This window comes from Stegodyphus dumicola, chromosome 1, assembly GCF_044657685.1.
Source record: "Stegodyphus dumicola isolate Sdum_Otavi_A_Nest chromosome 1, ASM4465768v1".
Classification (NCBI taxonomy): Eukaryota; Metazoa; Arthropoda; class Arachnida; order Araneae; family Eresidae; genus Stegodyphus; species Stegodyphus dumicola.
Window position 1 is genome coordinate 273,801,952 of NC_140768.1, and position 16,546 is coordinate 273,818,497.

Below are 16,546 nucleotides of genomic sequence, written 5' to 3' on the forward strand. Positions count from 1 at the left end.
AGGGCATAACTTTTCTCATCTAACCTTTTGCCTACTCGCAGGACATTATGTTCCACTAAAAGTTTAAAAATTATTACTGGGTTAAAAAGTACTTGGAATCTCTTGAATGTTGGGGATCATCTTAAAATACTTAGAAAATCAAGATGCCGCTGTGCTCATTGTACATATATGAACATATAGAAAAGAACAAATATGAATAGCCCAATGTGTAATGTTGGGTTATGTACCCTGTACCATCCGATGTAAAACCTATCTCATATTATAAAGTTTTCCAGAATGATAGGTGTGCTTATAGCAAGTTGATCACTATGTGTGGGACATATGTATCCCACCATTAACTATGGCTGGGATATATGTGTCCCAACCTTTGGCTTGAAAACCATTTGTCAAAAAAATTCCAGATGCTAAATTTACGTTATTTATGACATATTTTGTTCACTTGGATAGAAGGCGAGGTAATTTTTTAAAAAAATTATAGTCAAAGGGTTAAGAATAGAAACAAGCCCCAGCAGAATCCAGACTGAAAATTATGCGTCTCCTGTTCCGGAAATTGCTAGTGAAAGCAGGATGTCTCCAGACATCCAAAAAAGCAGGTTTAGGAAAAAAAGATGCTAGGTGTTTGGAAGAGAAACAATATGTATCTATCTACTATTTGAATTTCCCGCTTTTTTTTTTTAAGGTTACAGTTAATTAAAAATTATCCAACCTATTGCAAACAAAGAGTTATATTACATACTGAAAATTTCCTGCCGCCACAAATAACATCTGTGCTGACAGTTTGCCTTGGCGTGTTTAATATTTTCTCAAACGATTTTTGGTATTTGAATGAAAGAGACTGGCTTTAGAACGCTGTGTTGTGAAATTTATAAAAAATATTGTTCTCATTAAGTATAAGGTATCTGAAATGGAACTATCAAAACGATTTTTGGCATTTGAAAGAAAGAGACTGGCTTTAGTCTTTAGAACACTTTGAAATTTGTAAAAAAATATTGTTATCATTAGATACAAGGTGTCTGAAATGGAACCATCACACTACCAGATTACAATTATTTACTTCTACTTCTGTTGCAAAAAGTCAGCAACAGAATGTCATTAAATCATGTGTACAGCTTTAGGTAGGTTGCATCACATCATACTGTGAAAGTTTAGTAGAAAGTTCAAAAACAAGGACTATGACATTCAAGAAACAAAGTGCTCTGGCCCGCCTACTGATGTTGATGAAGCCTGCCTGTGAGAACTTGTGGAGAAAACAGTATGACACCACTCGAGAGCTTGCTAAGGAGTTAGATGTTAGTGCCATCTTCATTAGCTATGCTATGCTTCGCATAAACTTGATGTATAAGCTCAACAGCTGGGTGCCCCATGAGCTGACTCAAGCAGATAAGGACAAACATATTCAGACCTGCACTAATCTGCTTGAATATCAATGCAAGGACAAAATTCTGGACCAGATTGTCACTTGCGATGAAAAGTGGATTTACTTTAACAACACAAGCTAAAAAGGGGTTTGGTCTGCACCTAGTGAGCCCTTTGGAAGCGTTGCAAAATGCAGTTTGACTAACAAAAACACAGAAACTGTATCTGGTATCTGGTATTTGTATCTGGTAGCATTGCCTTGGTGTTATCCACAAAGAGCATACAGAAAGAGATAAAAACCCTTGGCAGTAAGATGTGTACAGCGAAATGCTAGTCTGTGTTGATGCTGCTATCAAGAGAAAACTTCGAACTGAGTTCCACCAAAACATTGGCAGAAAATCATAGATTTGGGTGGTGATTACTACCTGCACTAAACATTCTGTTTTCATGTTTCTTTTTCCCTAACTATATTAAGAAAATTTTTTGGTGGTAAACTTTCATTAAAACTAGTATTATAGTAGTTAAAATTTTGTGTATTTACTTATTTCTTAAATATGAATAAATATGAATAATATTTCTTAAATATGAAATAAGTGTGAAAAACATCTTTTTTATTTCTTGCAGTCTGCACTACTGGTCCACTTGAGATACTGAGTTTGACATGCCTGTCAAGTATTCAGATATTTGAAAAATTGTCTTTACTTAAGATGCTACACAAAAATCTAGTACTGGCAAAAAAATCTTCAAAAAGGATGAATATACATTTATGGAAATTATGAAGAGGAATGTGACACCAAATTTTCAGAACAAAAGAAAAAGCAATATAGAATAATAAACTTATGGAATGCATTTTAATTTTTAAAATAATAAATATTTAAATATATGTTTCAAGACATGAAATATAATCTGAAAATACTTTCATTTATACTGAAAATGAAATAATAATCAAAATGATAATAAATATAACAGCACATTCTGTGATTTTTAAAACTCTTGTGTGTCATAATTTGAAATACTACAAACCTTTGCATAATTTTACTTGCATATTCATCAGTGCACATTGTAGCATCACTGCTTAATGTATAGATTTTACATTTCACATTAGTGATATCTCTCAAATCCAAATCCACTAAAAAAAAATTGCATATATATATATATATATATACACATTGCAATATATTGTTAAACGATTTCTCATGAAATGAATCAAAATTAATGCAAAAATCATTACAAGAAAAACTTCAATACTTTAGGAATACAATACAAAAGAAAGTGAACAGCAAACAGCACACAAATTACTAAATAACTTAAAATTTACGTGCATAATTTTTAAGTATTAAGAATTAAATTTTTTTTGTTATAGAATATATATATTCAGCTACAATCTGCAAGGAATTAGAAGGCATTATTTGGTGTGATCAAAAAGTATTGTTACGAATTTTGCATTTAGATATTTTTAATAGAATTATAATTACAATTGTTTTACTTCCCCGTGCAATGCAGCGCGTGATGTAAGAGAAAACTACGGTGGAAAATTAAAAATACAAAAGCACATGCATAACATTGAATAAAAGTTTATCTCAGTAATTTATATTTAATTTGAATAAATGTAATTGACAAATGTGTTAGCTGTAACTGTAATTCTACTCTATTTGCTTTCCAGAAATTGCTAGAACTATCTCGTGCCCCCGATTTAAAAAGCTATAAAAGCCAGAAAGAAACATCTCATCTCAGTTGTTTAGATAACTGCTATTTGTTGATTGTAGCGAAGCCGCGGTGAGATCCGAATAGGTTTCTCTGTGCTTTGGATTGCGTTCTATTTAATCTTTTAGTAGTTTAGAATATAGCTACTTATTATATGTATGATATTGTGATACTGTGCGAATATCTTTGGGGAAAAATCCAGAGTTTGGCTATATTTGTGGTAAGCAAAAAATTTATTGAATTTTTATCGGACTTGTGCATTCAATCTATTATGAATCCATATGCATGCAACATGCACATTGTTTTGGTGTCAGAAGTGGGATTGAATGCCAAATCACAAGAGCGATGAAGGAGCAGTTAAGACAGCTCATGATAGCTTTGCTGCATTTAAAGAAGAAATGAAAGATTTAGTTAAAGAAGAGATGAAACCTCTTACACAAGAAATGAAAGCGGGCCAAGTAAAGATGAAAGGCTGGCCATGAATATATTCAAGAAAAGATGGAAGCTAGTCAAGAATCAGTGAAAGCAGAGATGAAAGCCGTTACAGATGAGATGAAGGCTGTTAAAGAAGAAATGAAATGAAATGCGCTAAGCAGAAATGAAAAGAGAAATCACCTGCATAATAGAAAGCAAATCAAGCTATGGAAGACATAATTGATACGGATGAAAACAGACCTGGAGTAATTGAAGAAACAGTTTCTGCAATTCAACAACAAATGGAACAACAAATTGATAACAGAGTTTCTGCAGTCAGCAAAGAAGTTGATGCCTTTAAGAAATTCGTAGCAATGGCAGGGAGCAATTATGATGGTTTTAAATTTTTACCCATGCCTGCTCGTCCTTTCCTGAAGTTATCCACATATGATGGGAAGACCTCTTGGCAAGCGTATAAGACAATTTTCAATAATGGCAGAAGTGAACAGATGGGATTCCCAAGCTAAGGCCTGTCATCTCACTCTGTCATTCTCTGAGAGCAGACACAGCAGATATCCTTTAAACTCTCCCAGAAGACCAAAGGCTAGATTTTGAAGCTCTATCCGGCAAATTGGAGCTGCGCTTTGGGGAGAAATGTTTGAAAGACTACAGTAGGCTTCAATTAAAATTTCGTCAACAAAAGCCCAAAGGTGCTGCTGAAATCATACTAGGGTGGAAGAGATACACCAGACAACCATCTATTCGCCATCCCAAATGTCATCGGTCGTTACCTTCTGCTTGGTTGCTCTTTCCAAGATCTCCAGGCACGGTTTGAAGAGATGCACAATTCTGCCCGAGAGCGAGTCAACTTGGCGATGGAGAAGATGAAGACCCAATATGACACGAGAGCTACTGGACATCGATTCAATGAAGGACACAAGGTGTGGTTGTGGAATCCGACTCGAAGGAAAGGACTCTGTCCTAAACTACAGTCACCTTGGTATGGTCCTTGCACAATCCTAAACAGGCTGAATGGCATCATGGTTCAGATCTGTACGTCATCGAACTCTAAGCCTAAAGTCATTCATTACGACAGGTTAGCTCCTTACTATGGCCATAGTACATACTGTGTATAATGTAAATAGCATAAGACCATGGTCCTTTTGTTTCTAATTTTGTATTTGATTTGATTTATATTTAGTATTTGATAGTACTTGATTTGTTTTAGTTACTTATTGCAATTATTATTTATGTTGTTTGTAATGTAATTTTTACTATTGCATTTTTGGCTTAGTTGTAAGTTTGGCTTCCTGTCCAAGGACTGTACTGCCCTGAAAGGGGGCAGTGTTACGAATTTTGCATTTAGTTAGATATTTTCAATAGAATTATAATTAAAATTGTTTTATTTTCCTATGTAATGCAGCGCATGATGCGTTTTAAGAGAAAGCTACGCTGGAAAATTAAAAATACAAGAGCATGTGCATTTAACATTGAATAAAAGTTTATCTTGGTAATTTATATTTAATTCGAATAAATGTAATTAACTAGTGTGTTAGCTGTAACCATAATTCTACTCTTTTTGCTTTCCAGAAATTGCTAGAACTATCTCGTGCGGCTGATTTAAGAAGTTAACATCTCAGCTCAGTTGTTGTTTAGATAATTGTTGTTTGTTGATTGTTCCAAATTCATGTTAAGATAGGATTAGCTTTCTGTGCACTTTGGATTGAGTTCTATTTAATGTTTGTGTAGTTTAAAATATCTACTGATTATATTGTGTGATATTGTACAAATATCTTTGAGGAAATATCCAGCAGTTTGCTATATTTCTTGTGGTAAGAATAAACTTTAACTTTCTATTGGATTTGTGCATTCAATCCATTACAGACCTGTATGCACACAACAATATTCCTCTCTTAAACCCGATACTTATTAGTTAAATTTCACATACAATATTTAGCATTTGTTACACAAATTCTCAGGTGACAGTCATGTATATAATGTATGCAACGAACGAGTTGCAGGGAGATGTAAGAGCTCAATCATTAAACATTTCAGCATTTACTCAAGCAATTTAACAAAACCAGAGCATTCTATGTTAGCAGTCATAATTCAAGGTGTATGAGAAGGTCAGAACTCCCAAAACCAAATAGGCCATTATATGGCTCTATTCATGAATTCACTTTTATTAACAGCAAGATCTATTGAATCAAATAACATTCTGATGTCATGAGTCGCTAAATTGGCTATTTTGGTATTTTTATTGCCTATCATTAAATCTGATCTTTTAAATTTAGTGCCAGCTGTTAAATATAAAGGCAAGTTCATGAGCAGCTTTAATTAAAATAATGGCTGTTGTTACAAATAAAATGGTTGATGCATTTGTATTTGAGGTAGAATTAAATAGTATTCTATAGAAATTCTTGCTATTCTGTTATACAAAAAACTTTTCAAAGGCTCAGGAAATACTCCTAATTTATCAAAATATATTTTTCATATTAAAAAAAAAATTGTTTTTTAAGAATGCTTACTCCTTTAAATTATAGCATACTTATGTGAATACTTATCTCAGATGGAGAAACATAACTGGAAAAATTCAAGCTACATTATAAAACTTAATGAAATTTATTTGAAAGAAGACTTTTTAAAACTTACCTGACATATGTATGTATATGTTACACTTTAAAAAGCCTGATTTATCAGATTCTAAATGTTACATTCATAATATTTTTTATTTTACTTTAATACTCCCTATATCTAAATTATTATCATTTTAAGATATTACCCAGACTACTCCATACTTTAAATGCATGCACTGATTTTAATATGAATCAGAAAAGCTAGAGAGCTGTATTTGGCATTAAAATTAATTTCATAAATTTCCTGTATCATGTCTTTTTCACATGTTTCTAATGCTACACTTATTATTCTATGAAATTCTGAATTATCCTATATTTCAGTCTGTCACAAGAATTACGTTTTTCCATGCATATTAAGTCTACCTTTTCATCTCCTGTGCTGTAGTTACGCTTGAATTTTTCTGATACTGACTCAGTTCCATAGGCGGTCGGTGATTTTATCTTTGGTAACTGATTAGTTACCTTCGAGTAAGAAAAAATGTTCTTTTTCAGGACACAGGGAGACGAAACGGACAATGGTGAGCTCAGCGAAATGAGTTCAGTTCGCTCACATCAAACGAATAGGACTTTCCTTCTAAGAAAGGAGGATTTTTTACGTTCACCTAAGGACAAAAGGAATAAGAAGAAGCGGACCAAAACGAATTCGGAGCCTTTGGATGTAAACAGCGTGTTAGAGAAAATCCATTCGAGGAAATTTCGTCTTTGGCTGGATGATGATGAACATATTGTGAGCCTGGTTGAACAGATTAAGAAGCAGGACAAAAAAGAATTGCAAAACAGATGACGGGTCACTTAGACCAAGTCATGTTGAAGCAAGCTGTCGAGATAATTGAAGAATAAAAGGAAATGAAGAAACAAGGGAAAAAAAAAAAAGGAAAAGTGCTAAAAATACTGAAGGCAAGTGGATCTCACTGAAGAAGATGGCAAAACCTACTTGAAAAGACGAGCCGATGGAAGTTTCAAAAGCAGATAGGTTTGAGGAGCTTGATTCTTATGAAAAGCAAGAAGAAGGATTAGCCGGCGAAACGGAAGCAGTGCCCCCACCCATACTTTTCCAGCAACATGCAGTTGATTGGTTGAAAGTGCACAAACTGCTAACAGAAAATTGTGAAGAAGAGTTTAAAGCCGAAATGAAGTTTAGATCCGTCTACGTAAATATGAAGAGTGTTTCTGACTACAGAAAAGCTACAGCAGCCCTGAAAAAGAAAGAAATACCACATCACTCCTTTCAGTTAATGAGTGATAAACCGCTGTGTGTGGTGACTGCCCAACACCACTCTAAAATATATTACAAGAATACAATAAATACTGAAGAACCTGCCCAACACAGTGACTGAAAAAGCCATAAAGACTGATCTGGAAAGACGTAAGTTTCCCGTGCTTAAAATTAAGCAGATAAAGAAGAGTAAGGCGAACAATTTTGAGAAACTGCCGTTTTTTATAGTAGACTTGAGGAAAAATGCTACAGGATACACCATTCATCAGCTGGATAATATATTCAGCGTGAACATCAAAGTGGAAATGTTCTCTACCAGGAAGCGCCCGCTTCAATGTTTTCGATGTCAGCAGTTTGGGTATTCCCAACATCTATGTACTAACCCAGAAAAGTGTTGTAAATGTGGAGGAAGTCACCACAGTAACCAGTGTATGCTAAAAGAAGAAGATAAACTTACCTGCCTGTTTTGTGGAGAATCACATGCAGGTTCATATTGTGGCTGTTCTGAATACAGGAAGAGATTTGAGAAAAAACAGCCTAGACGGAAACATAACCCGCAGAAGCAGCAAATGAAATTACCCATCCCTGAAGATTTCCTGAAGCAAGACCGACTTATAGTTCCAGAGCTAAAATGAATATACAGCCGCCACCTGAAGAGATGAGCACTGCAATCAACTAGTTGCAGTGGTATAGCGAAGGGGAACAAGGGGGTGTATGAAGCCCTGGGCGCCATATGGTCTCCAAACAAGATTTTCCCGAAAATTTCAGTTTTTATTTTAATCAATTTCTGGAAAATATATTTCAAATTAATAATTGTTGTAATATAATTAATTATTTATTTTCTTGATTTGTCTGATAAAATGTGTAATAAAGTGTTTGCAGTACATCAAACAAATATTTCTGTATACAAAACGTTCTTTCTTAGCACCTTATTTCTCTAAAATAGAGATATATTATTATTTTTTTTAAACAAAATGCATGTATAGCTCCCGCTTTTTATTTTAAAATGATAACATGACCTTGTCCCGAATTTCTAAAACACATCCAGTTTCCAGAAACCGATTCCATAATCTGGAAATGACATTTCGGGAAACTCCCAACGCTTGCGCTACAATGGATTGCATTTGACTCTCCTGTAAACGACCGAACTGCCTTCCTGGCTACCGACTCAACTAAGTCATCCTGTTAAGACATCGTATATTCACTGCTACAAAGCAACATCTATGTACTATTACCATTATTTTTAATCTCCTACTACAAAAGGAATGCTGCAGGTCGCTCCTTATCTAAAATGCATAGTTTTCGACGTCACAGACTAAATTTGCATACTCTGAACTTCGTAAATGGTATAATTTTCCTTTATAATCTCTTTTTATTTCCTTTTGTTAAAAAGGCTGTCAATTATATGGTTATTTTATACCAAAACCACAATATTCCCTAATTGTTTTGAGCAGTGAATGTGACTGCAAGATAGACTCCACAGTAGAAAAGAAATGGAGCCTAAAACTCCATTACAGATCTACACAGAAAATGTCTTTCCAAACCTAAGAGTCGTACTCCAAATACTTCTTACTATTTCATTATCAAATGAACGTTCGTTCAATACATTAAAATAAATTTTGACATATTTACAATCAACGATGGGACAAGATCCTTTAAGTCATCTAGCATTTTTAAATGTGGAAAAGGAAAAATTTGAAAGGATCGACTCTGATAAAGTAACTGATAAATTTGCTTCATCCAAGGCAAGAAAAATGTATGCATAGTAATTAATGTATTATAATATTACATTATTATTAATAAATATATCTACTTATTTAAAACATATATTAAACTTTTAATTGTTTAAAAATTGTACTTTTTAAAAAACAATTGTAAAAATATGTAAAATAAATAATACTTATTAAAAGTAATTCTAGATCATCGTATATCTGATTTTTCCTCGGACACAGATACATTTCCGAATCCAATGCTAGTGTAGTTTAGGTAGTGACTATTCTTTTAATATATTTTAGAGTATTTTATGGCAGATTCGGCATTTTATTATTTTTTGTGCTATTTTCTTATTATGGATATATTCTATAAATTATGTTACTGTAAGTGTTTTTTTGGGGGGGCATCAAAAAGGTATTTTGCCCCGGGGGCCAGTTATGCTTGCTATGCGACTGACTGGTTGAAGGATCCGAAAATTAGGAGCTTCCTTAGCACAGTCATCGGGCATATTGAGAAGATTAGGGCAGCCAAAAATACAGCCCAAGAGATGATAGCTGGATTCCAGGCAGCTCTAGCGATGATGAAAATAATACAAGAGGATTAATATTGCATCTACTGTAATGCCAGCGTTGGGATGTGGACATTAGTTTCAGTACAACCTCATTTTCAAGTGGTTCCTCTCATGGTCAGTACTTGGGTGGGTGACCACCCCCGTGACTGGCCCTGACGAATCAACATTCAACTTAGTTAGTAGTCTGTCAAGCTCGCTACAAGATCAGATGGTTTATTGGTACGATTCATCATTTTAAAGTTTACACATGCTTATTTGAAAGGAAGAGAGACTTCAGATCACTTGCATTTACTTGTTCAATTTATGCTTCAGTTATTTTTTGGCATAATTCGCAACTGCTTAGCCGTTCGACAAGGGGTAGGGTACTTGGTACCTAGGCACCCTAATGTTACACCATTTTCTCTCCGTATCTACCTTTTTTCCCACTTACTTTTTTGAGTATTTCATGGCACAATGTTATCACACACATACCTGTGAAGTATAGGGTTGTCAAAACAAAACTAGCAACCCTCTGTTTTTTGGCAACACTCATAATCAAATCTGCACATTTTTTTTACACCTAAAATATATATTTTATTTAAGTGAAGCTGCACATTTTTAACTCTTCTATTTATTTTTTAATAGAAATATCCCCCCCACAAGCTCATAACTTTCTAGTCCTGTTCCAAATTTATAATCCATTTGTTAATGTCTTTTACTCAAATTATTAGTCTTTTGCACATCACAGCTTCCAATCTCGAAATCTTAAAACCCAAAAGAAAATTTGAGGTTTTTACACTGCATGCTAACATCATTCCAAAGGAAACCCACACAGATTTTAATTCCCTTTATATGAACTCTCTCTCTCTCTCTCTCTCTCTCTATATATATATATATATATATAGTATAACAAAATATATCAATATTTCATTGAATATTCTAAATTTAATGTTCTTTGGTTCATTTCATTTTTTAATACTTTTATCCTGCATAAGTGAAATGAAAATCCAGTGTATTGAAGGAAAGCTTTTATTTATTTATTGGTGAAAATAAAATTAATAAGCAATGTGCATTGTATTTGTGTAGATAAATTTAGTACCCTATATTGAAATAAACAAAACTAAATATAAAGATTAAGTGATTAAATATTGCTTGAATTTTCCCACAAAAATCTATAAATCTAATTTCTACAGTAATCTAATGTTATCCACAAAAATCTAATGTCTACAGTACATTAAGGCTACCCAGACCAAATGAAATTTAATAACAAAATTCTATAAAAAACAAAGCTTGATAAAATGTAATAGAGAAAAAATACAATTAAAAAAATGAAATTTAATAAAAAGAATTATTCTAAAAATCTGCTAAGATGGCAGAATGGAATTTGCCTAATTCCTAATTAAGTTTCATTAGTTCAAGAAATTTCATTTAATGCTGGAAACATTTTTCTTGATAAAGGCTAAAAATTAAAACAGGAGATTTCAGTGATCTACCTGAAGATGCGATGAAAAACTGGGAGAGTTGGCAGCTATGTCACATTAATTATACACAGAATTTATAGACTATATGGATATATGTGTGTATATATATATATATATATATATAATTACTTTACATTAAGTTACATTTAATTTTCAATAAAAATATATTCATTTTCCCCCCATTTTATGGCTTTCTTTCCCTCAATCTTTAATAATCAGTGTAGAAATACATGCCAAATACATATTTTTGTTTTGCGTATAAAAACAGATAACTGAATTCAAATCATTTCTGTTTAGGTAAAATTACTGTCATACGTATAATTTAAGCCTGGAAAGCAAAATCCATTTATTTTATGTTCTGAAACATTTTTAATCACAGTTTCTGCATGTAACCATTAAAATAATTATTCTCATGTGTTATGAAAACAAAAATCAAATAATTCCAGTTACTTGATTCAAAATACCCCACAGAAAAATCGCAACTCGCTACAGATCCATTTTCTCATGCTTGTTTACACATCTTTCAATAGTTTCATCTGACTGGTCAATTTTAAAAAACTTCCAAAACTCTCACATAAAATAGGATCAATTTGGCAGTTGATGATGAGAATACTTAGTTCTTAAATTACTGAAGTTATTTAATCACTTGCTACGTGAAGGATGTACTTTAATGAGCAAGTCAAGAATAGCAACTTACATATGGATAAAAGAAATAAAGATAAAAGCATAAGAAAGCTGAATGTAGCCTAGATAAGGGCAAATCCATTGTATGAGAGGTCTATGTTAGCAACAATTACATCGATTTGTCATTCCAAGTCCAAAATACAGAAACCTGAAAATTCTTCACTCCATATTGAATTTGCTTATTAGTTTCAACAATACAGCTGGACTTTCCAGCATATAAGCTCTTTGTAGATGAAACATCATTCATACAAAGAAAATGGGTTCAGTGTCTTTTAGAGCACGTCTTCAGTAATTTCTACCATTTTGATTCAACATTTCTAGGTGAAACATCTGCCAGAATTTTCACTGATATTTCTATACAAGTTTGCAGCTAGCATGGTTTTAACACAACAGGCAGCCAGAAAGGATTAAGTTTCTTCCAAAAGAAACATGCTGCAGATAGTGGAAGTAACAAAGGGAAGAGGGCTGCTATAGAGGATAAATTTATTAATAACAGTTTAACTTAATTGAAAATATATGCTTTATAATTTCTGTAATAAAATATAATGTAATTAAATAACTTTTCTCAAAAAAAAAAAAAAAAAATCTGGTGAAAAGTGTGGTAACATTTTTATTCATTTACAATACATTACAGTGTGTTAATGATGATGTAGACTCAGTTTTTAAATGATTAATTACATTTTTTATTTCCTGTTCATTCTGAATATATGCGTTAATCTCCTTTCATTGCTTTTAGGAATTGAAACTTAATTTTAAAATCTAGCCAAACTCATAGATATGAAGCAGATCTCATAGCAATTACTAAACACACACACACACATATATATATGATGAAAATATTTAAATTGATCAGTAATACAGTAGTGTTATGTGTGAATAAAATATAAATATATTACTATTTAGATAAGTAAAATATATATATATATAAGTAAATAATCAGTTTCTTCCAACTGATATCTTTTGTTAAGGAACATTGTTGCCGGAAATTTTTGCAACCAAAGTAGCAAATGAAGACTAAAAAAAGTCACAAAAATCACAAATTATGTCAGAGATCATGTGATTTTTGTGACGTCATAGTTACGCATACTCACATGACCTCTGATGTCATTACAAATTTACTGTCTATTGGTTACAGATTGTTAGTTTAAAATACAGAAGACTGAAATCTTGAAGTGGATAAAAAAAGAACTGCTAGTTATGTCTCAGGAAAAACATGAAGAAAGAGAAAAGAAATTATAAAAGACAAAATACAAGGTAAAACTAGTGCACAGATTTTCAATTTTCTTTTTGGTTTAGACATTTACTCTCTTCTCGTTGAACAAACAAATATATACGCTCAGGAAAAAAAAAAAAAAAAAAGCCAGAATTTATTGCATCTGAAGCCTATATGAGAAGATTTATTGGAATATTATTGCTTACAGGATATCATTCTTTACCTCATGAAAAAATGTATTGGTATTTTGATAAGGACATTTCTATTCCTGTTGTACGAGAATCGATATCACATTTGCAGTACAGGAATATGAAGCAGAATTTGCATTTGACAATACTGATAAATTATATGAGGTGAGACCGTATCTAAACTTACTAAATATCACCACTTTTTACTACTGGAAATATAAAGCCTCTTTTAGATTTCAGACGCGAGAATGCATTATTCCTTTTGCAAACTTCTATTCAGAGTGTAGAATTAGCCAGAAATAGATCAGCAACAGGAAGGCCTAGTCAATTTAGCATTCAAAAACCACTACATGACGATGGTAGACATTTTATCGTAAAGTCCATTGATAACAAAAGACTTTGTTGTAAAGAGTACAATAACTAGACTGTTTATAGATGCAAAGTATGTAATGTAGCTTTATATCATGATTGTAATCAAGCTTTTCATGCTTGAATTTTTCAATTGAAATAATCTGCATTTGTAAAAGAAATACAATGTATATTTTAATATTAAATTAATTACAAGTACAGTGATTTGTAGATTTATAAAATGTTATACGGCTAAAAAGTAATCCTGCGCTTCACTCAAAGCAAACATCACACGAGTACAATCCTACTCACTAAACATCCATAGTCTAATTCCGTTGACGTTGCGCGAACGCAACATTCATTTTTCCCGAAGGTAAGAACATTTTTTTTACTTTCAATGTAAATTTATGTTATAAATGCTTAATTTAATATCTGTTATTATTTTCAAGAGAAAAGAAACATTCTTTGTAGTTTTGGCGGTTAATGGGTTAAAAAGATTTAGTAAATCCTGATCTAAGTCTTCCAGATCATCACATTCATCCTCTTGGTTTATAGTCTCTTTATCTAATGATATAATTTCAGCTTCTTTGAACCCTGCTATTATTAACGATGTTTTCACTGATTTCCACGCACTTCCTACACTTTGCAACTTCTGCATAAAATGCTCTACGCATTTTAACGTTTTTGGTATACGTATGCAATCCTTCAATTATCCTACACTCCCACCACTTTCGGACTTCAGCTTTGAAGGATTTATTACTTGGCAAATCTAATGGTTGTAAGATTTTTGTCAAACCACCAGGAATTATTGCTACAGTCGTAGACAATTTTTGACATCTGGTTTTCACTGACTCAAGTAAATGAGTACGCATGGAATCCGTTATCAATAACCCTTTTGGTTGGAAAAAAGATCCCTTACGACACTGCCACTTTTTGTAGCCACCCATGCATGGTTGTTTCCCACATCCAGCCGTTCTTGTTTGCACAAATAATTACATCGTTAGAAAAATCTCTCTTCGAAATAGTCTTTCGTTTAAAAATGATCATCGGCTTTAGCTTGTCACCGTTTGCGGCACACATGTAAATGACGTTCTTTCATGCCCCGTCGTAAGCAAAGATACAGTTTTTGACCAGTTTCATCAACAGTTCTGTTTGCAGGAGAGTCGAAAGCTAACAGCGTTTCATCCATATTTATTATCTGTGACCGAAGAAGGTTTTTTTTTTTTTTTTTTTTTTTTTTTTTTTTTTTTTTTTTTTTTTTGTCAATAATATCTGTCACATATTTTACTAAAGATGCCTTTTTATCTTGCCAGGCCATTGGTAATTGTTGCCCAACTATTGTTCTATTACGCACAGAAATATTTTTTCTTTTCATAAATCTGCTACACCAGCAAGGTCCTCCTTTGAAATCATTTATGTTCATTTGTTTTGCTATAAATTTTGCTTTTAAGCGAATTTTTACAGTCGAAATTGCCCTTCCCTTTCCTCGTTGCACCTTTCTCCAGTTTGCAAGGTCGTCCTCTAGATTCGGCCACCTTACACAGGGTTCATAACCACATTTTAGTTAAAAAAATAAGCACCTATAAGCACTTTTCAAGCACATTTTAAGGAAAAAATAAGCACCTGTCTACTTACATTATACACAACTGCATAGCCTTAAAAGAAAAATTAGACTTGTAATTTAAAATATGAGCAATGCAATATTTATTAAGAGAATGAGCATTACCTCAACAATGGAAAACAATTAACTTTTTTTAAAAAAAAATTTAAATAACAGTTCAATTTACAGAATTAGTTTACAATGAGCTATGCAGAACTAAACTATATTACAAAATTTAATTATGATATTTCAGTTGAAAATATAGAAAATAAATAATAATAAGCCATATTAATTGTATTTGTTTGGCACCTAATAATAAATACAATTCATTTTTCCACTCAAATTAATATTTAAATAATTTAACTTAAATCAAAATTCTGAACATTTTCTAAATTTTCATTGCATAACAGTTTTCCCTTAACATATATCCCAAGCAAAGTAATTTAAGTAAAAAAGAGGCACATTTCTGAAATCAGAAGACGGGAAATTGCTTCATTCAGTCATCTTTAACAGTAAAAGCTTAACTAACCAGCATACTCGGAAATTCCCGAATTTTCTGGATAGTAACTGGAAAAAGAGGAGTGGGGGAGATTGTAGCCGTTCTTTAGATTTAAATTTAGGCTAAATAAATGATTTTGACATTTCAATATGTGCATCATATAAAAACCAACGGAACTGAGAAATATTCTGCTTAGAAAGCACAGTAAAACTCTTTTAAGTGCTCATAAACAAATCTCAGACTGAACATCAAAATTAATTATCAATGCAAAATACCGCAAACGTTATTGCGCAATATGTGCTATTGCGCAATATGTGCGGCTTAATTCTTCCATATGTGATATTACGCAATCGGAATCAACACCTGCCGGTATTCGGAGAAAGAAGAACTAAATAAAGGAAAAGAAAGAGACTTACTAATCTGGGGTGTTTCTGATTCTAATTTTCAACAGACTGTATTAAATTTCAGGAATAGAATCAATCTTCGCTTGGGTTGGGTAGACCTTAAAAACTTTCAGTCCTATTCAATGCATATTGGACAGTGACAAAAAAAAGTCCGCTGCTTCAATATTAGAGATTTTGCGGAGAAACTCCCAACCTCCGTACTGTATAATGTATTGGCAAAGAAAACGAAATTATTTTGACTATTCGATTACTTTCCTTTCATTTAAGGCATTCCAAATATTATTCCTTAGGAAGCTAATCTGTGTAAAAACCCATTTTTGGAAGTTTATCTATACTTCAGCAGTTACTGCAATGATATTATCATAAATATTCATACATATGCTCATAATATAAGCATAACGATCATAATAAACACGGATATGAACTGACCACGCGGAACGAGAATGCACATTTATTAAAATGATGATAGAAATTCAAACGTGTGTAGTATTTGGGTGGGAGGAAAAGAATACCGAATGTACCGGAATTTTTGGCCAATAG

At 32.6% G+C, this 16,546-nt stretch overlaps 1 protein-coding gene across 1 annotated transcript in view; it reads right to left on the reverse strand.

Moving 5' to 3' along the window:
- Positions 1–16,546, reverse strand: part of LOC118189837 (uncharacterized) — a 115,934-nt gene that overhangs the window by 12,690 nt on the left and 86,698 nt on the right. The window contains exon 16 of the mRNA XM_085807010.1: positions 2,380–2,485. Coding sequence (XP_085663136.1) covers positions 2,380–2,485 — 106 coding nt within the window. The remainder of the gene's footprint in view (positions 1–2,379; positions 2,486–16,546) is intronic.